At 44.5% G+C, this 27893-nt stretch overlaps 2 protein-coding genes across 2 annotated transcripts; one reads left to right on the forward strand and one right to left on the reverse strand.

The window, feature by feature from the left end:
- LOC106642846 (somatomedin-B and thrombospondin type-1 domain-containing protein-like) lies at positions 1-27419 on the reverse strand. Its single transcript, XM_014357738.2, has 6 exons — positions 27267-27419; positions 26786-27184; positions 8411-8605; positions 7591-7711; positions 701-777; positions 1-212 (listed from the first exon to the last, which is right to left on the reverse strand). Exons 2-6 carry the CDS (start codon positions 27027-27029, stop codon positions 1-3), a joined length of 849 nt encoding a protein of 282 aa, XP_014213224.2. The 5' UTR covers positions 27030-27184; positions 27267-27419.
- LOC149375352 (uncharacterized) lies at positions 10567-11539 on the forward strand. The gene is made up of 2 exons (XM_089588814.1): positions 10567-10636; positions 11274-11539. The coding sequence occupies exons 1-2, from the start codon at positions 10567-10569 to the stop codon at positions 11537-11539; spliced, it is 336 nt and encodes a 111-aa protein (XP_089444940.1).
- Positions 27420-27893: the final 474 nt, after the last annotated feature.

Here is a 27893-nt window from a genome sequence, read left to right on the forward strand (position 1 = left end):
TCAGACGAAGATAAAGTGTGGCCGTGGCTGGCAGAGCGAGGCGTCGCACTCCGGGCCGGTCTTCCTGGTGCGTAACCACTTGCCATGGCAGTGGGGCGAGCTGAGCATGCTCCACCTGGTGATCATAGCCTCGGCCCCACCGTCGCCCTCGCACCGCCAGTCGAGCACTCGGCGCACCGCCTGCAGCTGGCAGCGCACGCAAACTCGGGCACCTGCAAGCACACCACCGATTTTTTTTTTTTATCTCACCGGAGGAAGGAATCGGGCAATAAGCTCGAATATTGCCAACGCGGCAAATTGGATGTTTAGGGGCACGGCTGCGCGATTCCAATTAAGCGTATACGCAATTTCCACCGGCCGCCTCTGGAAACGCTAGTGTATAAAGGCTCGCTGGCGAGACCACGGCCAATTTTCCCCCAATTTAGCTACGAGTCGTTGTCCAGAATCTCGCGTCGATCAAGATAAATTTAAAGGCTGCCACCCCCGAATTAGCTGATGGAAAAAGAACCAAAAGTGACGATAACTTCTTGATGCATCGACACCGAACGTACGGTGCATCGGACAAAAGAGATATTTTCCAGTTGACCGGGATCAAGGAAGGGCGGTCGAGCGGAGGGATGAAAAGCTCCCGGCGAGCCGAGTAAGCGCCGGAGCTTTGGTTGGTTGAAAACAAAAACAAAAAAAGAGGGAAATCACTTACCCTCCACGAGGTCCGAGAGTCTCGGCTCCTTGTAGCAAGCTTTCGTGGCTTTTGTCACCGTAAACGTCACGCAGTACCTGCAACAGGGGGAAACAGAAGATCCATCAGATCGCTCGAAAGTGTATACCAAGTGGAGATGTAGTTACACGCTATGTACGTGCAGAACCTCTCTCTACTAGACGACGCGTGTTATGTACCCTACAAGAAGTACTCTGCGAAGTGTCAAAACGACTGTAAGAACTTTCAAGTCCTGAGAGCCCAGTGTCCTAAATCCACCGCGAAACTTTCGAGGCGGCCAGTGCCTGGTATCGTGAATAATTTATCCGAGCTTTCGCTGCGTATACATGTGTCACATGCACTCGAGTTTCGGTGCTTCGACGTCATCCGCGAAATTGATCGGTATCGTCCAACCGATCCTACTCGCTGTATTCTTAAAAAAAAAAAAAATACTCGGTGTTTGGTCTCTTGGGTAGTACTTACAGTGAACATACATGTATAGTGAAACTCTGCCTTCACACGTTACTCCTGTACACATATATGTATATACCTATACTCATAGATAGATGGATATATATGGGCCAAGAGGGAGTAAAGCAGTACGTTTTTAATCGGCAAAGTGGATCGAAGGACCGTTCGCAGGTCTCGTAAAGAGCCCGAAGTATGGAAGGAAGGAAGTGGGTACCTAACGGAGTAAAAATGAGGAGCACGCTATCTCCGACCTGCACCCTCGAAAACTTTGTATATACACCAGGTATACCCACGCCAATACATATACATGTAGCTAGCGGGCGATAGAGCGAAAGAGAGGCGGGTGGATTCGAAAAACTCGTCGCTAGCCGGAGGATGTCGATTGCAGGAAACTCACTCTCTATCGCACGGGACGAAAATAAAAAAAAAAAAGATAAGGACACGTGTAGTGGCCCTCGCGAGCGATTCTTCTCCTCCAGAGGGGGTACTTACCTCGTATACATGTAGCGAACGACCGCTTGACCCTCTCTCGATACAACGCGGGCTCCTTTCTCCAGCCCCGTCTACTTGTATCCTCATCCCCTAGTACATTTTCGTACCCCCATTTGCTTTTTACCAAGTACATGCCCATTGTGAGTCAGGGATCACGCTATCGACGATGTCGCCCCTTCCCTTATCTGTGTATACACTCTCCACCTCGTGCCCATGGATGTACAAGTTTCTCTCGCGAGTGAGTATCCCTCTCTTATCCTCCCCGCGTTGGTGCTCTATACGCGATTTATTGTGTAATATCTACCCAATGGACGATACATTTTTTTCTTCTCAAAAGAAGGCTTTGCGAGTTTTATTCGACACAAAGTGGATCCCCTGCAACTAGGTTCAACGTAACAGGAAAGCTCGCGTGGAATTGATATGTAGCTCGAGATGGCTACGTTGAGAAGAAAAGGCAATTACACCTGATGGGTTACATATTACCGTAGCATTTTTCCACGCCCGTGTGAAGTATGCGAGTAACGTATACGTGACGCATCGGCGCGTGCACGTTAAAACCGAAGACGTACATGTGCATTTCACGTGTATAGATAAATATGTGCAAGCTGTACGTAAAATAGGCAAGGGACCATATATTATTATTATGTGCCATGTACAATAAGTATGCACTGCACGCGTGGACTGGTGAGCCGGAGCTTGCAGACGTCTCGCCTCCTCTTTTCCAGACACGAGTACTTCTGTTATATATATGCGTGAGAAAAATCAATGCAAAGGCAAGCTCGAGAATCATCAGAGACGAGAAACCACAAAAAGTATATTACAACAGTGGTTAACCTCCACGAGTGAGAGGATAAAAAAAAAGCTCGCACGGAGCTCGCACGCGTGTCCTCGAGTCTTTCTCTTTTCGCTATACATCTCTCTGTAAGTATTTATGTATCTATCTAAGCTGCACACGGGACAAAAACTGACTCACCCGAGATGTCCTTGCAATAACATCCTTGGGAGCATCAGAGCCAACGCGACGATGTTTAGTACCTCATCTCTCGGCGCTCTGCCCCGTAGAGCCACTTGGGCGCGTATTCCCGCGCGTCGTACGTAAGATATATAAATGGCGTACATGTATAACGGTGCAGCTTATATACGAAAGGGACCATCGATTCCCAATGGATTCCGAAAGGAACAACTGGACCCACGTTGGGGCCGTTTACCAGGAGCTACTATATGTATATATCGCGTGCTCGCACGCACGCCTATTACCTATATACACGTGTACATTCGTACACGTGGGTACCCGCATATGCACACAGAGTACATCCAATAGGAAAGCTGCTGCGCAAGCACGGAGCTTGCACAGTATGCAAATACCCGAAGGCTTCCACTTTGGGATTTTGAGGCTTATCAATGCAGCGCTTGAATATTTTTCAACAGATCCCGAGACGACTCGTGATTGGCATCGCTTTGGAACTAAATAAGAACAAATATGGGTTTACAGTGTTTAACTGCACACGATACAATTTAAACGATATCGACTCGGAAAAGCTGCAGGATTTTAAACATCCTGTCGCTGATTTAACACCCTTGCAAGTGCAATAAAGCTTTCTTTCGTAAATCTTTGGGGGAAAAAATGTTTTTTGGACATACTACACCACTGTACCGAATCTAAAAAAAAAAAAAAAAAAAAAACAGCACGTGTTGTAGTCAAATTAGATGTGGATTGACAGTGTACACCAACAATCCATACATCCCGACAGCAAACACGCGTCCCGAATGCACAGCTGTTACGTCGTAAACTCTGCGAGCCGGTATGGGTATAACCGAATGCCATCGTGCCTCTTAACCGTGCCCTGACTAGTGGGCAACCACCACCGAGTGCTGCGGTACCTATATCGGTACGTGCACGTACAGAGGCACGTATTATGTTTGCACGTGGGTCTACATCAGTTACGTGTTGGCTTGCGTATGTATACATACATCCTGTCCGTCGTCCACGCCGATGCTGGCACAGCTACTGTCGTCCCGTATCAAATCAACGTACGGAAGTTACTCCGGAATTCCATGGACTGACGAGGCTTATTGCGAGCTTGCAAGGCTTTCTCGTGTAATCTCGATGGGTCATCGTGACTCGGACAAACTCCCTGACGTGCAGTTTGGGGGATATAATATCGTTAACAAAAACACCACTAGTTGATCCAATGATATTCTCCACATCATTTTTTTGATCAAACACAAATTGTGAAATCAGCCAACTCTTTTTTTCTTTTACCGAGCAAATATTCGTCATTTTCATTTTTTTTTATTTTTTTTTTTTTTTTAAATTAAAGTTACATTTTCTCGTGTTGTGCATCAAATGGCAGAGGAAAAAAAATCCAACGATGCTCGGGCCAACCACATTCACGAGGCTCTCTTTTATAAAAATTTTTCCCTCTCCTGTACATATACATGCCAAGTGGCCTTTTTTTCCATGCTCCATACCCTTCATTTGCTTTGAAAAAAAAAATTACTTGGCGAAACTCTGACCCACGTATCGGATTCTCCTTGCGTCATTTTTGTAAAATCAATATTATCGGGAGACCGCGCATCATGTACTGTACAAACTAATAAAGAAGAAAAAAAAAGAGCTGTAGAGTTATAAACTGTACTTCCTCGCTCCTTTTTACGGAGTCTACGTGTAAGAGGTGACCTCCAACGTCGTCCTTAACTAAGAATGTAATCATCGCGCGTAATCTCTTGTGCAGTCCCCAAGTGAGACATCGAAGCGCGTGCTTATCTCGTGGGATCTCTTTGGCCAGAAGGGGAAAGCTCAAGGAAAGAAAAGCTTTCATTTTCGACGTCACCGAGGGGGGATGGGAAGAAAAAAAAAGGCCGAAGGGACGGAGGGAGCAAGGCGTCGATGTTTGGGTAACAGATCGACTCGCCTCGTGCCGCTAAATGCCGAGCTTGCGGAACATCCCGGCCGGAAAATCTATTCGGGCTCGATAAAAAATCCGAGCGCGGCCCCTTTTTCCTGTCGACCGGGATGTATGTGCGCCTACGAGCGGAGGTAACTTTCTTTCCTTTTTTTTTCCAAACTCTCGATGAATACACGAGTGTGCTCTCTTATCGCGGCGCGTCTGATTAAAGAGGAGGAAGAAGAGGGAGCACGACGCGAACGGGAAATCCGCGAGATTTATACTGGCGGGGAATCGGCGTATATTTTACCGAACCTCGAATGGTTTTCATTTGAATTTTGGAAATTCAATTGTTTTGTTTTTTATCATGGAAAATTTTACGAATAACCAACTCAAGGGAAAAACGTCAATGACTTTGGTGACTTAAATTGTGTTCCTAAAATAAAATAAGACCTGTATGGGATCCAAAAAAGTTAATACATGCACACTCGTGTATCTCGTGTCGTGGAACTTGGCAATGATTTTAATGGACATTTAAGCATCGATTTGTCAGTACTAAAAAATTAATCATTATTTTACCAGGCACTGATGCTTTTCAAAACCAATTATTTCATTTTATTTGAACTTATATCTTCTAAATACCCACTTCTAGAATTGTCATTTGTGCTCATTTTATTTTATCCTTTGACTACAACCGTAACTTCGAACGTAATTTATAATTTTATTCTCTTCATCTTATATATATTTTTTTATCATCATTACTTCATCACGTGATTGCGACTATGATTTTTGAGCAAAAGACCAGCACATGCGTATTTTTTTCACTATACTCTTTCATAAATGTATCAGTCTCGAGAAAATCTGCATCTAATTGTGAAGCTGGTTGGTACACTATGTCCACAAATAAAACAATAACTTGCAAAATTTTAACAAATTACTCAATTTAATAAAGTAGAAATGCAACGCGACCAACATCATATGGACAGCGTTGTCTTGGTACTCTTTTCCTCTCTCAAAGCAATCGAGCGTAAACCAAACAGGACAACCGCGGGCACTAGATTTTCCAGTCCTTCAGTTCCTCCTTTTTTTACCCCCTCAGAGCATAAAACGTGCTCAGCTCAAAGGCAAACGAGGCTTCCTCGATGGGCTTGCAAATAGAAAATCGACCACAGCCCCAAACAAACGCCCCCAAAGACAACAACAGGCAGCTATATACATGCACACACGTGCAAGTTGGAAGCTTTTCCACCCTCGGTGAGCGCCGGAGATATTAATCGTGCCAAAACGGCGACCGCGCGGGACTGTATCATCATATTTACAATGTAAGTGCAATTAATGCATACAATAATGCACACCATGGTGTAGATATCACAAGTGCACGTCCATACAGTACACACAAAGACAGGCACGAGGGAGAGAGCAAATGAAGAAAGTTTGGATACAATCGATAAAACCACGGAGGGCGAAACTCTCGGGGCACTTGATAAATAATATTCAATTACCCGCGAAGTATAGCTACGCTGTCTTGGAATCGGTTGGCTGCGAGGGATTAGAATATGCACGGAGCAGGAAGTTTCGAGGCGAGGGAGGGATCCAAGTGCAAGTGAAGACGAGTTGGGGAGGGATGCTCCTGTAAACGCGCTCAACTCCCTCCGACAGTTGGGACGGACCAGAGGACTTGATTAATAGACACGATTTATTAGGTGCTTAAACTTGGCTGCCCCCCCCCCCCGTTGTTGCGCGAGAGCGTGTTAATGCTCGCACCGTTGATCAGTGACTTTTGGGGGTTTTTTTTTTTCTTTTATTTATCGTTCTCTTCGGCATCACTTCGAGTACTGCTGTAACAATGCTTTTTCTTGATAATTCATCGCCATCGGAATTACGTTGAAATTCTACGTCCTCACGGAGTCGTTTGGACCGCCAAAGTTTCGCGCGAGGCTTAATTTTACGAAATTTCGCCTGATGCATGTTGTACGTCATACAACGCGATCCTTTGGGCTGGTAATACAATATAAACGTCGTCAGCGCGGTTAAAATCGCTTGGCAAAGCCGAGACACACTTTGCCCCCCCCCCCCTCCCGTGCGCTCATTTGGTGAAAATTAATTATTTCAGTATAATATCCATAGGGAGGTGGTGCGACGGTATGGCTCCCGGCTACGAGTTTAATGAGTCTGCGGCAAAGACGTATATGGCGTGGGTATTGCTATGTATACGTATATTTCTGAGGCGCGTTAATTTAACGGCGATCCCCGCACGAGGGGTCGTTGCGACGAGAAAAAAATGAAATCAATCGTTAATTTTCGTGATTACGAGGGTAGGTAATTATCGGGACGACGGATGGCCATTCACCTGTTTCCGACAAAGTTCCCCGACTTGTTTAATCAAATAACATCACATTCACCTCTGCAGTGACCATCGGAACTTTCGACTCCGAGCTGGCTCTCTGGAAAATGAAAAAGTTCCGCGTCGCAATCGATTCCTTTTCAAACTTCCACGGCCTGCACTCGTACGCCCACACATGTACACCCTCCATACGTATAATGTACACCAGCACGCATAGAGCAATAATTTCAATGCAAGTGAATTTCAGGGGAGCCAAGGGAACCAAAGAAAGTCGAATGAGCCCTCGGATCGAAGGGGTGGGAGGAAAGCTCGTGCGCCCGAAAAGTCCGCATGAGGGGGAAACGTGTTTTTTGGGTTGTACCACATACTCTGGCCACTCGCCAAAAACAGCCCTACTGCCGAGGGGAGGGTCATTGGAGGAGCACCCCCGAGTTATCAGTCAAAGGGGCGCACGCCAGTGAATAAAATAAAGACCGGCGTGTATCGGCGTGACTCTTTTTCATTCCTCGTTCTTCTTTCCACTCGCGATCGCAGAAGAGCTTTTTTCCCTGCGGGTGGAGAGAAAAAAAAAAGGGGGGGGGGAGATTTGTTGGATCGGCGTAGTAGCAACCCACGTTATTTTTGATTTATTTACGGGTTTAAAGTTTTTTGATGAAGGACAATAAAGAGAAAAACTGCTGAAATAATAGCACACTTACTCTTTCGAGGCATCGTGTTCCGGATCGTCTCTGTACTGGTAGCGGAGATTCGTCCTTATGTCGTTGCTGTCGTTGATGTGTCGCACGCCGCTCAACTCAGCCGGCAGGAGGAGAGCAACTTCTGCAAGTACGGAAGGATGACAATTCGTGAAAAACGAAAAAAAAAAAAAAAATGAATAGCTAATTGTACAGCCACAGACAAGAGAGTGGGAAGCACAGCAAGAGCGCGAGACCCGGTAAGAGCCGGTAGGGTTGAAGCCCTTGAAGTGTTATCCATGAGCTTATCCACAAGCCGGGCTAAAACGTCAATCGCTCGATTTGGTGTCGTTCCACGTCTTGGACGCTCGGAGTCATCGATCGTGCACAAATAGGTACTAACTACTCCAACCCTTGACTCGTCCCCACACCCATATACCCATACACTCGTCATTCATGAATGGGACGCAAGTGTCCTTGATCGTACACCATTAGAGGCTAATGTACGATCTGCTTAGGCCTTCCGGAGGAGCCATTTACAGGATGCAGATGGTGATCTCATACGCGGATGTATATATTACTATACGGTCATGAACTCTTTTTTTAATGGCTCTTTGAGATGTCGCGTATATGTATTTATGGCTAAAGAATAATGATACATATTAATCGTAGAGCTGTACAACGATCTGTGGTCCATTGTTTTTTTTTATAAATCATTATACATTCCGTTTCGTATATATCCGCGGAGAGAGGAGGTGTGTACGATGCTGAGAGTGATTTTTCTTCAAAGAGAGCCTACGAATAACGCACTAGAAAGAAACGAAAAAAAAATGGCCAATCTTACCTTTGAGGGCCGACTTGGGGTTGCGTCTGTGGCACTTGGCACCCTGACAGCCCCGGTGCTGCATCAACTGGGGACAGTGTTTGCCGCCATTCTCCGGCTCCCGCTCGACCAGCCTCGACCTCGTCTGGGCCCCGGGGCCGCACTCGCTGTCGCAGACGGACCACGGGCCCCAGCTCGACACCACGCAGTCCAGCACTGAAAAGTAATCAACGTGGAACATTGAAATTTTTTTTATTTCGCTCGTAAGTTTGTTTCGTCGCTATTATTTCCTTGTTATCCATATCGCGTGGAGGGCAGCCTAGCTTCGGTCAAAATATGGTACTGTATAAGAGAACGTTGGCTTGCAAGCTTATTTTTTATTTTTTACTCTTATTTTTTTTACATTGCGTTTTTTTTTTTTTTTTCTGTTTGCTTCATATTTTTTGTTTTTCGTGCACCAGAGAATCAGGCAGTGAAAAAAAAAAAAGGAAGGAATGCAGTTGTTTCGCGTTACTTGTTCGGGTATCCATATATTTTTTCGTTGAAGTAAAAAATGTTTTTTCGGTAATAGAAATTGCCGGGCTCGCGCACACGAAATTCTTGAAATTTTCAAGAGAAAAGCATCGCGAAAAAAGGGTTTTTCATATTGCCTGGCCGCTTGTTTTAAATTCCTGGAGGGACCAGCTTTCTCTCTGCTCTTTCATTCACCCATTTTTCACGACTACCCTCGCTCACACATGGTGTGAACCGCCAGACTTCTTTCTTGTTTTTTTTTTTTTCTTTTTTTTTTTTTTTTACGAGAAAGTTTTTCAGTATTTACATTGTAAATAGTTCCCAAATTGCCACACGTAAACAAAATACGGCTCGGTAAAAAAACAAAAATCCAAGTAAAGTATACCATCGAATATGTCATGAGCTGTGGCACGTCAAACAATTTGGACGAACGAAATTTAAAATTTATATTCATGAAAACACAAAATAAAAAATTCAAACGACACTCGCAACTAATTCTTCCATGCACCATCCCAACTCCGGATCAAAAACCCTCTCGCCCTTCCAAAAACACAAACAGTCATGCCAAGATATTCAAATTTTTCACGGCACATCCTTTCGCCTCCCCCTCGCGCAAAATCTCAGCTGCTCTTCTCTCACCTCCGTTTCAAAGCCACGGAGAGAAGCCTACAAGGAGCGACGAGAAGGAGGGGGTGGGAGATTTCACCGCCTGCTTCCTTCGCTTTTCATTACCACGGCTTTGCGAATTACGTTCCGGATCTCGCCGAGGCTCTGCGGGCTTTTCTTCCCGGGCGCAATATCACTCTACTCTCGTGGATAACGTTGCTACACCCACGCTCGACTGAATATAATAAAATAAGTAAAATAAAATAAATAAAAAATAATACTGGTTGCATACGTACAAGTTGACTTTTCACCTCGAAATTACGCGTGTATGGCAGTACAGAGCGCATATAACATATATTTATTTATAAAGTACGACTAACGCGCCGTTATAGGTGTACCCACACACCCAAGTACATGTATTATGTATAGGGGTATAATATGATACAACGGTGCTGGGTGAGCACGAGGGCAGTAAAAGTTTATGGGTGACGGTAAAGTGCAGAGTGCACAGGGTAGGTACACGGGGGAAAAACCAAATTACGCTGTAGCTTGATCATACACCCGCCGAGTTGGTATAGTTTGGGCCGGTAACACATTACCCGGTTTGATTCTGCGACTTGTTAATTTTTCATTCGAGATGTGAAATTTGTCGCGAGCACCCCGGATTCGGTGGCTCACACGAGGGAAATGTTCACCCGAAAATTGTGACCTATGCGTATGTGCGATAAAACAAGGTATATTTTGAATATCGATCAATCTCACGTGATTTTTGCGCAAATACCTGTCGTTTTTGACGCCATGTGAAGGGAGTCGAAAGAGTATGATATTTATAACCTGTAAAAAAGAAAAACAAAGAAAATCCCGCAGCGGTGAAAATCCAATTTAACCTGCAAGTCATTTTTCGTATACAAAAAAGTCCAAGTACCGAGAAGGGGCGAAAAATGAAAGGCTCCCGACATCGACGTAATATTTAAACGCGGACAAAGCCTCGTGCGTCGCCCGGTAAATCGCCAAAGCAATCCCCGGAGAGGAAAAAAAGGAAGGAGAGCGGAGAGACAATGGCACCGAGCAACGGATCGAATAAGCAGCCACCGACGTCGCTGGCGCAAAAAAACAGCCGCACCAAAAGTAGGTACGAAGGAAGGAAGGAAGGAGCAATCGTTGGGTGCCTTTTTTCTCTCTCCCTTGGACGTCAAAGTCAGCTTTTTTTTAAACTCCTCGGCGTAAATTAAGGGCGGCTCGAAAAGCGACACTCGGTTCTTTTGGCTCCGCTAAATCAGCGGTCTCAACGCGCTGTTTGTCAATTCAAAGGGACCGTATACACGTTTCATCCAGAGATCGAAGTTTCGCCCCGGGAAAAAGTTTCGTAATCTTGTAGATCCGCCGAGACTTTGAGGATTTTTGCTTTGAACTCATAAAGCCACTTTGCCGCACATTTTTTTACCAGAGTATCGCGTTACGGGCTGCAAAACAAAAAAAAAAAAAAAAAAAAATCTCGTAATTATGTACGCAAACTCGATGTAAACTTTTACTCCACGCGGAGTTTGGAGCCGGAAGCACATTTTCGCGCGAAAACTCGTGTAATTGGCGTTTCGAGCTTTTGATGGCGAAAAATAACATTTCCTCTGGATTTCCCACGAAAAAAGAAAAAAAATCTCATTTTTTTCATCAACGCTCGCATTTGTAAAAAGCACGAAAAAACAAACTCAGCCATTCTCGAGCGGATGCAAAAAAAAAAAAAAAAAAAACGTGTCGTTTCCACCAGGCGACCGTCGGTACGTGCTGTCGGCGCGAGCCCAGGCGGCCCTCATGTGGATCCTCGAGGAGATAATCGACAAGACGCTGTCGGACGCGAGCCAACTGGCCGAGGCCGCGGGAAAGCAGAGGGTCGAGCTGGCCGAGGTCGAGAAGGCCCTCAAGATGCTCTGCGAGCGCTATCACGCCCGATGGTCCTCTAGCAGCGACGTGTCCGCCACCAGCCAACCGGCCTCCAAGAGGAACAACAAGAACAACAGTGACCCGAAGCGATAGTCGACTCTCTTCTTCCTCGTTACTTTTCTCCCTGTTTGTCACGCGTGCACACCCCCTGAGTCTATTGTTACAGTTTGGTACACCCTTTTTTTTTTTTTTTTTCTGTTTCGTTTACCCTATGTATAATACTACTCTGAGAGTTCACGTTTGTAAGCTGCGCAAACGAGACCCTCGACTTCTTCAAAGGCAGCCGAAAAGGTTTAGGATTTACCTCTTCCAATTAAATTTCCTGCCCTCCTTGATTTGCCTATTTTATTACAGACACCCTCGAGTGTAAACGGTAAAAAAACAACTCAAATTTAGTTTTTACAAAGATACGACTGTGATGTCGGCCAACTAAAAAGAAAAAAAAAAGGAACCTCGAGAGCTCGAATCCTCTGATGAAATGTTTAATTACACTGTACATATGTCCCCTGCGCGTACGCAAATGCGCATTTCGGGAGGTTTAATCTCTAACTCGCGGGGGAGTTGCAGGTCGACAGTTGACAAGAAGAAGAAAGAAAAAAAGAAACCCGAGATAGCATAATAGAGCTGCGCACCTGCCACACTGTAACTGGGAGAAAAGTTTTTGTAGAAAAAAAATTCCGTAGATATCCCGGTATACGGATGTATAGAGTGAGGGTGGTACTCGTAATGAGCAAGGGAAGTCGATTCGATGTTTTTTTTTAAAGATCCCTTGAATCTTAATTTAGCTCGGGGGACATTTCACGGGTTCTTTGAAAAGTCGACAAAACGGTATCGTTATCAAGGTAAAAAATTACCGAGTCGGAGAAATTCCTCCTCGATGAACTTGACGCGTGAATTAAAAACGACACGGCTGCTAAATGGTGATGTAGCGTTCCTCCAATGGATGAATTTCAATTTATCGCACCACTCAGTGGACGATAAATCACCACTATATAGGAGAGATCCGAAGCCCAAAATAACCCAGAGAGCAAACAGTGCGAGGGGAAGCCCTAAAAAGAGTGTCGAGTCGCATCTCGCGCCTCTTTTGCTCCTCCCAGGTATCAGCGACCCGTCAACGGAGGAGGTCCGCTCGGTGAGTGAGCTCATGCACGACCTGTAGGGCCACAGCATGATTTATTGGGAGATACAGAGTGGCCTTTTTTTTTTTTTTTTTTTTTTTTTTTTTTTTTCTTTTTTTTTTTTTTTTTAGGGACGGACACCGAGTGAAAGAGTCCCTCTCGAGAAGTAGCCGTTTTTTTTCTCCCTCAAAAGGAACGAGTTGGTCCCCCGTTTCGGGCCGGGGCATCTGGTTACCTTTTGCACATCGGGGATCCCGAGGACTTCCAAGAACCGAGGGAAAAATCTGCGCTTTTTTTTTCTTCTCTCGCCTTGCGGTGCGTTAGGATATACTCATTCTCCTGCTTGTGTATCCTCGATATGGTTTTCCCGAAACCTTTTAACAAAATTAATTGAAACCCGTAATTTGACAAATTAAAAATTTGGCTGCGCTGACACACTTGTGTTTTCAAAGGAGCACGTCTGGCACGATGAATTAAATATACGTTACGATTCATAATAAAAAAAACTGCAAGCGAATGAAGTAGCACAAATTTTTTATTATTTTTTTTTTAACCACTCGAAATCATGCGAAATTCAAACTCCATCATCACATACCTAATTATTTCTTTGCACCTCACTGTGCAAACTACCGGCTGCTGATGCACTTTGCAAGATAATTAAAGCATTTCGAGCTCAGCCACGCAATAATCATTAGATGAAGCCTCGACACTTTTCAGCCTCGTTATTTGTATTTGAATGAGTAAACATTCACCTCTAATGGCGCTGGCATAAACATGTATATACGTATATAGTTGTTACTTTTCAACCAGGTCACAGCGGCACCAGCACGAAAAGGCATTAACAGCCCTTTTAAAAACAGCAATTACAGCGTGATTACGTTTCACCGAGTATAATATGCAATTGCGCCATTCCCCCTCCCAGTATTTATAAAAAAAAAAAAATCTCGTTTTATGGGAGGTTATCATGGTGACCTCTGCACCTTATATACAAACAATATAATATTTCATGATTGTAATTATTGTTATTATTATTATTTTTTTTTTTTTTTTTTTGACAACTCCACCAAATAGTTGCCAATCATCACAGTGCAAACTGCTGTCCCCGCACCAACGCCCACCTTGGTCGTATATATATAATTTACGCCGGTGAATCCCTCACCCCATCCCTCACCGGTAGCTCGCAATTGCGCTAAGCTCCGTACACCTCCATTTACTCCTATAAATGGGGCCATTTCTCCCCGCTTCCTCCATCTGTGCAAGGCTGTCGCCATCATCGTCCCCCAGCGAGGTATGAAAACTAGACTGGGTACGTTAACGTCAAACAAACGCCGGGAGAGTCCCGGGAGACGCGTGTACGTGTCGCTGTGCTTGTCCCTTCATCTCTCGAGGAGAGAGGAGCGAACGACTCTGGAGTTTGCCATTCGGAGTGCCGCTCTCTCGGTTTTTTTGTATCTCTCGCGCGCGCGTGTGTATACGGAAAAGGTAAGAATATTGGCGACGGGGCGAGCGACTCGGGCTTTGTTGTTTTATCGTTATCGCGTCGCGTTGGGTCCTTCTTTTTTTTTTTCCTCCCTCCTTCCCTCCCTGTAGCGTAGGATGCTGTTGATGCAGGAAGAGAAGAGCTACTCTGTTTTCTTTTCGGGTCCCCTTTGACGTTAGTTTCAATGGGGTGAGCTTTTGTTTCGATTTTTTATTTTATTTTTTTATTTTGTTGCAGCGAGGGCGACACTGAGCTGTACTTCACGGTGATTTTCGATAATACTAATGTTTTGTCGCATATTATTCAAACAACGGTAGGACAACTAAAAACCAATGGACATTTTTTATCCTTTGTCGACATTTTCAGAATTTTGTGCGGTGTTGCAGTGACTCGATGAAAACCTCTCAGATTGTAGATATTCTCTTCGCCAACAAAACCATCAGGCTTCCCGCGTTTATTTCAAATAGGATCCCACTCGTATGGAAAAATGACGAGATGGATTATTAAAGAAGAGAGAGAGAGAGACTTTGTCAATGCACGCCTGATGAAAGGCTCGACTCCTGTAAAAACTTTGCGCTTTGGATGCGAGCGCGCTTTTAAATTGGCGCAAACAAGTCGTGGGGCCGAGAAACTTTTATTCCGCTTTACCGTGCAGTCGTCGCCCCTGCCAGCTGCGTGTCATCGAACTTTGCGCTAGCCGGTACGGCGTATATAATTGCCGCGGTGTCGACGAGGCAAAAAGTTGCCCGCCACTTGTACCGATGATGCGCGCTCGCGGGAACAGTCGTCGTCTGTGGAGTGTGTGTACAGGGAAGGGGGGAGGAGGGATCCGGATCCTTTCCAGGCTAAGGGGGTCGACGGATGCGTTTTTTCGCTCGCGCGGATGTACAAAAAAAAAAAAAAACACCCACTTTTTTAATTTTCCGCTCTTTTTGTGGCCGTTTTTTCCACGCGCCAACGCGAGGCGGGACAGCTAAATGTCACGAAAAGGTTTTTTGAGAAAAATCCACCTTCTCTTTTTTTCCTGCAAAAAGAGCGAGGATGAAATATCGAGTTTAACGAGGAAGAGATTTTTGGCACTAAATAGGCCCTTTGGGCAGGCAAAGGGAGCTTAAATGAATATCAAACGTCAAATGGCTATCCGAAACGCCCCTTGTTCATCGGTGACCGGGAAACACAAGAAAAAAAAAGGATCCTCACCCAATATGCGGGCGAGGCTTCCGAGAGCGAGAAAAGAAAGAAAAGAAAAAAAAATTACGGGAAGCCGGAAAGAAACTTGGCGGCGATTTTTGATTAGGTTAGTCCTCCGCGTCGTCAATTAGACCCTTTCGCTCCTGGCGCTGCTCTCGTAATTAACCAGACCAATTAGCTCTCCGCCTCTCGATCCACCTCGGCTTTTTTTTCTCTCTCCATTGCGCGCTTGGAGTAATCTCTCTCTCTTTTTTCCCTCCTCGGGCTAGTAGTCGAGGCTCCGCGTCGACGTTGATAAAACGCGGGGGCGGTATAAGAGATCGCGGTGAAATGCACGAGGTCTTGTGAAAAAGCTTTCCCTGGCTGGGAGTTTTTTTTTTTTTTTTGCAATCTGTCACTTTCGAGCCCCGACTCTCTCTCTCTCTCCACCTTCAAGCCAGCCTTTCGAATCGCGTTATCGTCGTTGTGACTAATTTTACATCTCGAATGATGTCCGATCGATAGTTCATCCTTTTTCAATATTTTGCCTTTCAAAGGATACATTTTCCTTTTTTTTTTTTTTTTCATCTAGATTTTGAGATTTCATGATGAAAGTGGCAAAAATCCAATATTAAATTATTAAATTTAAAAATAAATAGGTAAATCCCAACGATTGTGAAGAAGCGACAAAAAGCCAAGGACGCATATGCCTTTTTTTCTCTCTAATCGAATTTGAAAGCGTTTTTTTTTTTTTTTTTTTTTTTTTCTCGTACCGCTGGGTACACTTTTAACATCCGAATAACGATACCAAGTTATAAAAGATCAAAGATTCCACTGGCCACGGAACACGTGCATGCCCGAACGATTTTTCAAAAAGCTAATCGCCAATCGATGGGAGTAGTAGGGGAGAGAAAAAAATGGCTTAAGCTTCCAGACAAATTCCACTTCTCTGATTCACGCGTACCTATACCATATGGACGAACGCATGCTATCCTATACCCAAGAAAGACAAGATTCCATCGATGAAGGTGGAATAAATATCAAAGGAGGAGGAGGAAGAGAATCTTTGATTAATATACGCGTATACATAAAAGCACCTTTTTTTATGCCGAGAGTACACATGGCATTCAAGCGCAAGTTACATTGAGGATTACATAATAATACAGCAGACAAATGGCACTCCACGGAATATACATGTATATACAAGTTTACATTAGCTCCATTTTCAATCGCCCTCTATAATGGGTGTCCTTAGCTTCACTCCTAGTTGTAGGGATAAATAATAACATTGACGTTTCAATGGGCTATTTTAAAAATTAAAAAATTCGCCTTCCACTCACCGTGTATTGGCATCATATAATTATTCTTCAAAGGGGACATAATATATTATATACAATAGCTTGAAAAGTTGATAAAAAGAAATCTTACTACTTCGGGGAGCTGTCCTAATTTATAACATCTTTTGGCATTAGCTTGTACAACCGGACTACATTCTTAGACAGCGGGTGGCTCAAGCGCGCAAAATGAAAAAGGCACTTGAATCGCTCACTGCAGGGCAGATTGCTGTATATACATGGAGCTACAAGTATAGGCAATAAACTCGTACAGTATAATAGGTGTACAAATAACTTTTGGGGGAGCGCTGGGATAAGAATCAACGAGTCCGGCAATTATCTTCTCGAAATAAATTCGCTATGTGTACGCGTGAGTACATTTATATTCTGCTTTACGATGGTGATTCGAGCAATTAACCAAGGGGGGGGGGGAAAGGTTGGCTCCGATCTACGTTTATTATATTTGTACTTCGAATTATGCTCTACTAAATGTGTTTTTTTTTTTTTTTTCTCATTCGTTAACATATAAACTACAATTATTTTTTTACTGTTATTTCGTATAAGTATTGTAAAAAAAAAAAACTACGTGTCGGTAGACATGCTTAATAAAACAGTAAGAAAGATAACACGTGTTTTTGATGGTGTCGTTAAAGTTTATTCTGCTTGTCGACAAGATTTCCTGAGTAAAAGTGTATGTACGAGTGTTCTTGAACGCAATACAAAGGAAATGAGAGCATAACACATAAAGGCCAAAAAAACAATCACAACGTGCCTCCAACTTTTTACTAAAAAAAAAAATTTCCACTTTGTAATATTGACCTGTTAAATGAATCCATCCCTAATACTCGGTCAGAACGGCCCATCGAGCATGAACTTGGTATCTAATCTATGCGAGTGTCCATCAGCAGCAGCGGAGAATTTTAATGCAGCGAATCGGCAACGCGGCAATAATTACCTCGGACAGGCGCGTCACGAATATGAAGGGCCCATCAGCGGCATGAGCCACTCTATTGAGTCGCAACGGCGTTGGCACAACGCTCCGACCGACGAGCCGTGGTACAATTCGATCGGACGCTTTTCTTTCTCCTCGCCTTTTTTTTTTTTTTTTTTTTTTTTCAACTGGAAGAAAAAAAAGACAGAGGAGCTATTCCACTGATTACGGAGCTCGAGGTGTGGTGAAAATGGCAAAAATGGTAAAAAATGTCCACGGGACCATTGTCTCGCAAAGGTAATTATAAATAGTCGAAAGAGAGCAAACAATCGGATGTATCGGTTGGAGATGATAATACCTATACTTGCGTTGGCTGTGTACAAGGAAAGAAAAAAAAAGGAAAAAGTAAACGAGAACACTGAAAAATTTCCCGGCTCGCGTGTACCTCCATCGGGCCACTCCAGACCAACTTTCCCAATTAGAATGTTTCGTAATTATTCATAAGAGGAGCTTCGAAGAGTCGCAAAAAGGGAATAATGAAAAAAGTAAGGCAAAGTATTATAAGACGGAAGAAACTTTACCTTCAGAGAGTACAACAACCGGGGTGGCTTTGTGACTACCCCAAAGTGGGGAATGTAATATAGTACGGAGGTAATCGCGAATGGAAGAACTTAAACGCTCGGCGAGCTTCGCGAAACCAATTAATCACACCTGCCACTGCTGATAGTAGTAGAGGAGAAAAAGCTTGTTTTCCCTTTCTGGTACTGTTGCCTGTTTTTGAAACATTTTAAACCCCAGCCACTGATTCGCACAGTGAACCCAAAATTTGTTTCACGCATGACTGGCGAGGTGTGCAAAACAAACGATTTCAGATTAATATTCACGAGTCGAGATAGAAATAACGTCGGGTTTTTTGAACACAAAATGCTTTGGTGATTTCTATCGAGCAGCGTCGAAGATCGGCCCTCGATCGGCATCTCGCAACGTCGATCTCTCTTACAAAAGTAATAAATAAATACAATAAAAATAACAAGATCGATTGTACAAGTTGTTTTTTGTTAATATATTACTGTTGAGCTTCGATCACAAATTAAATGATGTCGAGATTAAGGCACTTTAAGTACGCTAAACAAACCAATTGCTTAAAATTGAGAAAATATGTCCGAAATGATTGTTCTATCAAAGTGAAAAAATATATATACATACATAATGTTGTTTCAAGAGATTGTTTGCATTCAATTATTCTGTTTTTTTGATATTTTTTTTGCAGTGTATCCAAACATCGTGTAAACAATGGACTTTTCATCTCCCACGTAAAGAATACTTCTGCAAAAAAAAAAACAATGACCAGCCATGTCCCAATATCAATGAAAAAACAACACAAAACACATTCCCGCAGCATCGATAAAGCACAAAAGAAGGAAAGAAAGAAACAAGGGGCCAACAAACTCGAGGGCGAAAAAAAGAAAGAAAAACGATGAAGGGGGGAGCCGAACTGCATCGCTATATATACCCGTAATCGTCGATTCCAGGGCTGCAGTCGCATCCGACCGACTGGACATTCCGGAGAACGGCGGGGAGCGAATTCCACCGGTTAATTTTCCATTTTTCGATCCACGCGCGAGAGACGAGATTGAAAGTTCCTCCCAAGCGGGGTGGATGTCAGGCGGTCGGCGACTCGTTAGCAAGTTAAATTTTTACCCGCGACGCCCCCCAACCGAGCGCGTACTACGAGTCGTTGGTCCCTGCATGGATTTGCAATAAAAAAAAAAGGGGGGGGGATCCAAAGAGAGCCGGTTATGCTAATCGCCGGTTTCGGCCGAAATATCAGCCGGTCCTCCTACGCCTATCTCGGACCCGTCATCGGCTCGACTCTCCTCCGTATAGCTGTTGCGTCCCTTCTACGCCGGATGAAAAAAATACTTATATACACGGTGTACCGTGTCCAGCGACGGGGGTTCTTGGCTCCCCTCGCCCCACCCAGTATCTGTCGTTTTCCTCGTACCATTCCTTTGCGCGGTATAGGTGAAATTGAAAAGTTTTTGCCAGCTCCGCATTCCCTCGGGGATGAGTTTTAAAGATTTCCGTCCCCTTTGCCAAATACACCTACTTGTTTCACACGTTTGGTACATCTTGCTCGAAATGAGGATCAACAGGGATGGTGCGCGCCGAGGTGACAACGACCGAGGCCAATTTGCAATTCAGCGACCAAGACGCAGCAGAGGCATAATCCCCCGCTCTTTTTTGCTCAGATGTATATACATACCGCAGGAGGCTCGGATCGAGATAAAAAGATGTAAAAGTGCCACGTCCCTCATTAGCTTAATGCAGGATTTCACAGGCAACCCCCTTCCCTCTTGAGCTGGTATAGCGTCGTGCGTGTCCGCGGCGAGACGCGAGAGAGAAACTGCAGGAACACACCATCGCTGCAGCCGCTGGATTATGGTGTATTATGTGCATTTGCTGGTTTTCGACGCGCGAGGGTATAACGACCCGCCCGGCTTACAATACGGAGGGTTATTCACGCGCGTTGGCTTACTCGTGATTTATTTCCTCTTTGGTGATGATTTTTTTTTTTTTTTTTTTTTTTCACGACTTACGCGGGAGTTTTTAGGTACCACGCCGGGGAAAAAGAGGGACTCGTTAGCCGTGACGAATGCCATTTTTAATTTGCGTTACAATTATATACAAACGTGAATTAACCATCAAGCCATTGAGGACATACGAGAAACAGACATGGGCACCAAATAATACCACGTAACATGTTCTATTGGTACGTCGATACAGGGCTGATTTACTCGTGCGCGTGTAACTCAGCGTGTAGCCGATAAATAACAATACGTGACGGACGTAGTGGACGGTGAATTAACAACCGTGTGCGAAGCTGACACTTTGAATGGCTTGGCCATGCGTGCGTTTATGCGTGTCGGTTGTTTGGCTCGTAACTGCAGGGAGTCCCAGTAAAATAATAATACCAAGGGACACGTTTGGCCAAATAATAATTATCTCATTCGTTTTGAATAAAAAGAAAGAAATCAATAGTTTATCAACTTGCACGCGTACATTTGATTTTTACACCTACGGATGGCTATATCGTTTAACACTTTTGTAAAAAAAAAAAAAAAAAAAAAAAAAAAACCACAATGGTGATGTATAATGTAAAAACAATAATACAAGTATATAGTACGGTGGATGCAAGGAAAAAGATGTAGAGCGGGATTTTGAGGTAAAAAGAGCGAAGGGGGGAAAAATGTGGGTGCTCTGTAGCTCGCGGTGCACGAGGAACATTGTTTGAAAGCTATTTTAATAAAGGCAGCACAAAAGAGGGAAGAAGAAGGTGGCGGGAACAACGCCTCTCGCCTCCTCTCGATCTCGAGACTCACTCGTCCGTATAGAGCACGAAAACATGTATACGTGCACAACAGGAAGAGGTAGGGTGTGTTATACATACCACAACAATATGTATATGTATATATAAACACCGCCGCGACTGCCTCGAATAAATGAATAAACTTTTTTAATCGCGGGAAATTTGCAAAAACCTGAATATTCACGAACAACCACGGCTGACGCCCGTTTTGTACGTACCAGGATGATCTCTCCATCGCTGCTCTTTAGCACTTGAAAACTGTACCTATGGAGTATGTTATTCAAATCAGTTTGGTGATGGAAACAAAAGCGTGTACGGCAGACGCAGCATTTGTACTTTTTTTTTTTTGTCTCTCTCGGCGACGTGATGGAGTCACCCAATTTAACAATGGCACATTGATTTTCTTCCATTAAATTTGACGACGGGCCAAAGTTTTTGGATCGCGATGTTCTTCGAAACACAAGTAGGTATATTATACCAGGGAGGCCGTGAAAATTCGATACCCCCGAAAAGTATGTACAGTGACAAAGTTTCGGAAGAATCCGCATTGTCCCCGGACGTGTGGGAGTTGGGAGCAAGGCATCCGGGGAGGAATTCCAAGCGAGTGCGCGCAAAGGTATAACTGACCCCCTCCGGGGAACACGCGGATCTATCGGGTGTTCGGAGCTTTTGCTGGATACGAAATTTACGACAGCTGCGTGCTCCCTACGTGCACCTACGTACCTTTGATTCACACGCAGAGAGGAAGGATATGGTGTACACGGAGAGTGAGGAAATACGTATAACATAATATACCAAGAGGATCGAAATTGAGATGGGTATGCGCAAAGGAGGAGACAAAAAAATGGGGATTCGCGCCCAATGGCACCAAGTTTTTCCATCAACGCCCGGCACGCAATGGCTACATATCACAAGTTTCGGTATGAATTTTTACTCCCCTCCGGAGTTGCTCTGCCTAGAGATGAACTTTATCTTGGATACGTACACGTAAGGATTCTCTTCCAATTGCGCTCCTACGATTTAATCGTACGATTTTCCAATTACGTCTCATTTGGCGAGAACATCGGGGGGAAACAAAAAGGGAGAGGAGGGAGTGCGAGGAGTCTCGTGATGTAAAAAAAAGGAAGCAAAAGATCCGAGGAGGATTTGGGGGAGAAAAAACTGAGCTTCCTTACGAGCACCGCGTACAACGTACGTGCGCGCGCGCGCATATAATGCACACCGCCAGGGATGGAAATTCGCACGCGCCTGCACAAAAATACATAAAAGACGAAGAAAAGTACGGAGGGTGGCGTGACTACCCGCACGGAAGGCACTGCGAGTTTTTTGATTCATGGCACCCACGCGTTGCTCTCTAGCGCGCACTTGGCCATTTTATACGCGACAGACTCTCGGGCTGCAGTTTTACGAGGAATAGGGAAAAGGGAGAAGAAGAAGAAGAAGGGTATAATGAATATTCCGAGTTTTCTCATCTCGCGACATCTTCATACGTGTCTCATATGGATAAACCTGCAGTGCCACAATGGGCCGGAGACTGACGCTATACACGGTCGAATAGAGGCTGCCCGTATCATAACCTGTGCCATTTGTCATTTGCAAACTGGGTTACTCTGTCCCAAAACTTTCGTGCCAGACCAAATATTTATATAGTATTGACAAAGAGTAATTTTTTTTTTTTTTCAAGCTTTGTCATGCAGCCATCGTGATTAGGAAAAAATTTGTAAAAATATTTTAATCTTCGAGTTCTCGGTATCTGTCGATTTGTAAATGTCCCAAGTGGTTAATAGGGACGACACGGAACCTGATGCGGTGGTATCTGTTCGATCGCCTATGCATATTTTATAATAGTTAGCTTTAACCTCCGGCGTAGAAAATTATACGCACACATAGTGACGTAGGTAATACTCGCGCTTCCGTAACGCGAGGCGGAGACGACAGCTTATGTCTTAAGCTCCGCGTTCTCGCTGTGAAATTTATACCCCACTTTGGAAAAGCTATTGTTGTCTTGGTAATAAGAGCTTTGATCATTTTTTCTCGCGCGTCCATCATTGCTGCCATGCGAGTATGAGTACAATGATGACGGAATGGATCGCGAAAGAATCTCGGTCCAAGTTTGCCTTTGCGACAGATTTGTTTTCAATAAAAGGGAAAAACGTGTGGACCTCAAGCACCTGTGAAAATGTAAAAAAAAAAAAAATAGATGAAAGAGAATACAAACACGCATACGACACTCGGGCTCCAAAGCGCGTACCTATAGGGGGGAGACGTAGAAACACGACAAGTGGACCGTTCTCGGGTCCCTCCCGTTTTATTGTTATTTCGTTTACAGAGATTCTCTGTGCGCCTCTGTGTACTTATTCTGCACAGTGGAACTTCAGGAGCAACGGAATAAAAGAGCGCGTGCCCGTGTCCAACGCAACCGCACTGGTTCCCTCTCACTCGCTCTTTATCTCGCTTCCATGTGTTTCGCGCGGGTTGAAGTGCACCTAAGCGATACAGTTTTGTTTCCGCTTAATTTGTTTGATCGTCCAAGCCTGTATACCAACGTGTTTGATCATTTAAATCCAGTTTTCTGGTCTTTTCAGGAAATTTTGATTACACGCGTTTATACCCACGTTTCGCAAATAAAGCGCTCCAACGCGTTTCACTTTATCATCATCATCATCATCATCAGGTGTTATTACCGCGGTGAAAACAAAAGCACAACAGGTGATACCATTAATCAGCCGACTCTGGTGGAATAAAAAAAAAAAAAAAATATGTGTTCAAGCAAATGAGCTCGTCCGCGTCGCCAGTTCTCCCACCGGTGATTACAACCCCATTTTCGCGACGATTATTCTCACACCTGCGGGAAAATTAGTCACCCTGCGTTCTTTTTAAGCTCCATCCATCATCCGTGGAGCTGAAAAGTCGTTATCCATCAGTTACACGTGTGCACTCTCGGTTCGACAAAAACATTCGACTTGAAACCCCCTGAGCTGTACGATAGAGAACAATGGTGCATAATAATCGTATGGCCTCGATATTTTATTTTTTTCGCCACGTGATATTTCACAACCGTGCGGTGTGTCTGCTCATTAGGGAACACGTGCCGCCAGCCAATCAAGGCCTCTTTCTTGCGTACGTGACACTGTCCGTGCACGTTTATAGGACGTCTTTTTCCCGCTCTTGATTCGGCCGACCCACCCTTTTTTTGGTCCGGGCTTTTTTCGCGTGTGCCTTCAATTTCTTTCCATCCGAACTTTTATACTTTACTTGTTTAATCATGTGCTTGAATATGCTTGTTTTTTTCGAACCGGAGGCTGAACAAGTGCTCGATTATAAATGGAAATGACGCCGAAGAGAAAACAAAACGGGGATGAGCATGATCCAACTAGGGTGAAATATTTTTTTTTTTTTTTTCTTCATAACAAGTGACTTGATTTTTACTGCTTTGTTTCTTTATCAGTACTGTTAAAATTTTTCATTCCTCAGTTCATTTTAATGTTTCATATTTTTGCAAATACAACTCGTGGGATCGAGAAGAGCAGCAATTTTATTGTTCGAGACTATCGGGTGCACGTATGTATATTCAATGGCACAACGAAAGATGATTTATGCAATCCGACAATCTCCTTTTTTTTCCCCGGCACCATCAATCCATCTTAATTCCACCTCAAGCGAGACACGAAGTTTGCATTAAGCCCCGTAATGGCGCGAGACGAAGAAAAGGCCAACAGAAAAGGGGAAAAAAAATGGCAAAAAGGTGTACACACTTAATTGATGGGTGCCCGGATTCAGGCGACTCGGAATAGTTTTCAAACTCTTTTGCGCGAAATCACGGCCGATTACTTTTGCACCCGAGCCAGTGCAGATTCGAGGATTAGCGCGAGGAACTTTGGTAATTTCCAACCAACTCTTGACGTCCCTCAACTGATCATCGTCTCTTCTATACCAACTACTTGACGAGTAATTATTATTATTATTATCATTGCTACTATGCTGTACACGTGGAGTGAAAATTTCCAAACTTTGTATAACCAGTGCTGATACCCACTTGTACTTTTCCCAATACTTCATCATCTCTTGCATCTGCTTCGGGGAAATACTTACTTGATATTTCGAAACAGCAAATTTACCGAACTCGATCGATTATGTTACATTAGGCGGCACTGTAAATTTTATGCTTACTACATCGATAACAAGGTAAGAAGTTTCCCTTACCATTTACATTGGTATGAGATAATAATGTTGCTCGCTGCAGCTTGTGTGTACGTAGGCACAAAATAAGCTTACGCACAGTATCTCTCTCTCTCTCTTGCCTCTGTTATATACGGCACGTATACGTAAACTGTAAGACACGAGACAAACTACTTACGCGAGCGGAATACGTGTAGTTCTCCCTAGAGGCAAAATTTCCGACTGAGCACAATCCTGACGCAGCGACTGTGCATATATACATGTGTGATAGCACAACATTGCGTGGAAGTTTAAACTATGAACTAAAGCGAATACACGTTGAGTAATTAACTGTAGTTATTTTTTTTAAATACTCTGAAAAAAGGGAAAAATTATTAATATAATTACGGTAATCGGTGGAACGTGTAAGGACCTCACCGCTACAGTTTGACGGTAAAAATTAATTACAGTGCTTTTACCCGTGAATACTGAAAAAGAAAAAAAACAACTTGAGCCGTCTATTGCAACAGAGGCGGCTTGTTATAAACCTTCAAGTTAACTTCAAAAAAGTAAAGAAAATGACCGTCTGCGCGTAATGGTTACTTCACTCGAGAAGACTTGAAAATTATAAAGAAAGGAAAAAGAGTATGAAATATAAATTAAAAGAAAGAGAGCTGGAGAAAAAAAATATCCAGTGCACGAGTGGGCTTTCAATTGCATACCCATACAGTAGTGTGTATGGGATGAGGTATACATACGAGGGTGAGTTCATCGGGTCAATCCTTTTGTTTTTTATTGTTTTTTTTTTTTTTTTCATTATTCCCCCGTACCGATGGTCTTTTCACTCGCACGTATGCCCAACTACACGTACCCACAACGTACGGTATCTCCGCCGAGGCGGATTATCGATTGTCCGCGCCGAGTTTATTCAGAGCTCCCGTTTTTCACCTCCGCTCGTACACCACGAAGAGCATTTTCCACCTCATACACGTATAAATACGCACGGTTTCTCTTTCGGGAGACTTTAAGCGCCGGGGCTGGATTTTTCGAGGGATTTTTTTCATTTCCACCGCCGGACAATGAGTAATGGATTCCGGTGCTGATTGCACCGCATGACGCGACCAGCAACAACAGAGGGACCGCGACAGAGGGACCACCGGGTTTTCGGACCCTTTTTCATCGCCTGCTTTGTGGGACGAGAGTTTTCCATATTTCCCACCGACTCGCCGTACACAACACGTATCCATCTAAAAATGAAGAGATGAAAATCGGAAGCCACGAGCGCAAAAAATCGCCAACTCGATACGGTACACCGTAACCCCTATTAAAAAAAAAAGAAAAAACGTTTCTTTTATAAGCCAGCAAAGTTAACGACCTTCTCTATATACTTTGCGAAGCAGCGCGCTGCAGAAAAAAAAGCGGGAAGGAGGTTCTCACGCGCTTAATTATATTGCGCCTGAGTGCACATTTTGCGCCTCCGATAGACCGACCCGTGACTCCTGCACTTAATGAATAGCGGTCTGTAATCATATGCGAGAGGAGGGGGATTAAAAAAAAGGACCGACAGGTGTAATGATCGGTAATAACTGGGCTGTGGAGCGAGAGCAAGTCAAGAGTACCTTTTTTCCTATATTACGCATGGATGGATCGTCGGCGGGGAAGAAGATTTTCAACGCTTGATCGGTACGTTACGTACCTGCGTTGCAACCGTGTCAACTCGCAGGCCTGAGGTTTACCTCCGATGAAGCGAAACCATATGTATAAATATAAACACTCACCGCCGCAGGCCTCCTTGAAGTCCGAGCAGCAGTCGCCGAGTTTGAGGCACGCGTGGTCGCAGTAGCAGGGCTTGTCGCCGAGGCTCTGGACGATGGCGTTCGGCGAGGTCTTCTGAACGACGCAGGCCGAGTCGCGGCCGGGACAGCAGAGCTTGGACTCGGCGCAGCTACCGGCATCCGCAGCCGAGCTCAGCCACGCCGTTATGACCAGTAGGCTCACCACGAGGCTCCGCATAACGATCATTGCTACGCCGGTGGGGGACAATCCAAGGAGAGGCGCACTAAAAAATCGATCGATCGCTGACGCTCGGCGAGCGCGTGGCCAACCATGCGCGGTATGTATCGGCTCTCTCGTATATCGGTCGGCCACGCGTGATGCGGTTTTTCGTCCCTTCAGCTCTGCACAAAAGTTAGTTGGGGAGAAAAAAAAGATCGGTATGGCGGATCGACGCTTTTCATGCAAAGATATATATTTACTTACGGAGCGGGTGTATCGCCAAAGACTTGGGAGTATTCCGTGTCGAGAAGCCACCACGATTGACAAAATTGCACTTGCAGGGGACGACAAGAATAAAGATCGAAGACACGGGGTGCCGATTTTTCTGGTCCCGTATAGAGAACGAGGGGTGGAAAAAAAAAAAAAGAAAAAAAAAGAAAAAAAGAAAGATACGGCGGTTGGTGCTACACCGAGACGCGGGCCCTATAGAGAGGCTCCGAGATGAGTCCGCGAGGTCGGGCGCTCGTCGTCTGCGCGCCGAGTGCCAGCCCAGCTCGCTCGCTACCCCCCTGGACTCGTTTGGTTCGGTTGAGCTTCCATACCCCCCTCCCCCTTGCAAAGCGGCCAGGAGAGGCGCGCTCAGGTGACGGCTGTGTGTGAGGGTAGATGTATAGGTCTGTGTGTCGCACCGCTACGATATACCGATACAGCCGATACCTCCGAAACGGAGTAGACGTTTTCTCCATCCCTGTACATGTATACGTCGTGACGCTACTTACGAGTGTACAGGTGGTAATGTCTATACATAACGCGTGGGTGTAGGGTGTTTTTGCACCCGGGGGGAGGAAAAAAAAATATGAATCGACGTGCCAAAATATTTTGAAACACTCG

This window comes from Copidosoma floridanum, unplaced genomic scaffold, assembly GCF_036245765.1.
Source record: "Copidosoma floridanum isolate Cflo_tuat_1 unplaced genomic scaffold, Cflo_Japanese_pri ptg000007l, whole genome shotgun sequence".
NCBI classification, from domain to species: domain Eukaryota; kingdom Metazoa; phylum Arthropoda; class Insecta; order Hymenoptera; family Encyrtidae; genus Copidosoma; species Copidosoma floridanum.

Excerpts from the sequence above, each read along its gene's own strand:
- LOC149375352 (XM_089588814.1), top strand. The coding sequence starts at position 10,567 with ATGGCACCGAGCAACGGATCGAATAAGCAGCCACCGACGTCGCTGGCG. Across the intron at positions 10,637-11,273 it reads AAAAAACAGCCGCACCAAAA|GCGACCGTCGGTACGTGCTG; the intron begins GTAGGTACGAAG and ends CGTTTCCACCAG.
- LOC106642846 (XM_014357738.2), bottom strand. The coding sequence starts at position 27,029 with ATGATCGTTATGCGGAGCCTCGTGGTGAGCCTACTGGTCATAACGGCG. Across the intron at positions 7,712-8,410 it reads CCCCAAGTCGGCCCTCAAAG|AAGTTGCTCTCCTCCTGCCG; the intron begins GTAAGATTGGCC and ends CCGTACTTGCAG. Across the intron at positions 778-7,590 it reads GAACACGATGCCTCGAAAGA|GTACTGCGTGACGTTTACGG; the intron begins GTAAGTGTGCTA and ends CCCCTGTTGCAG.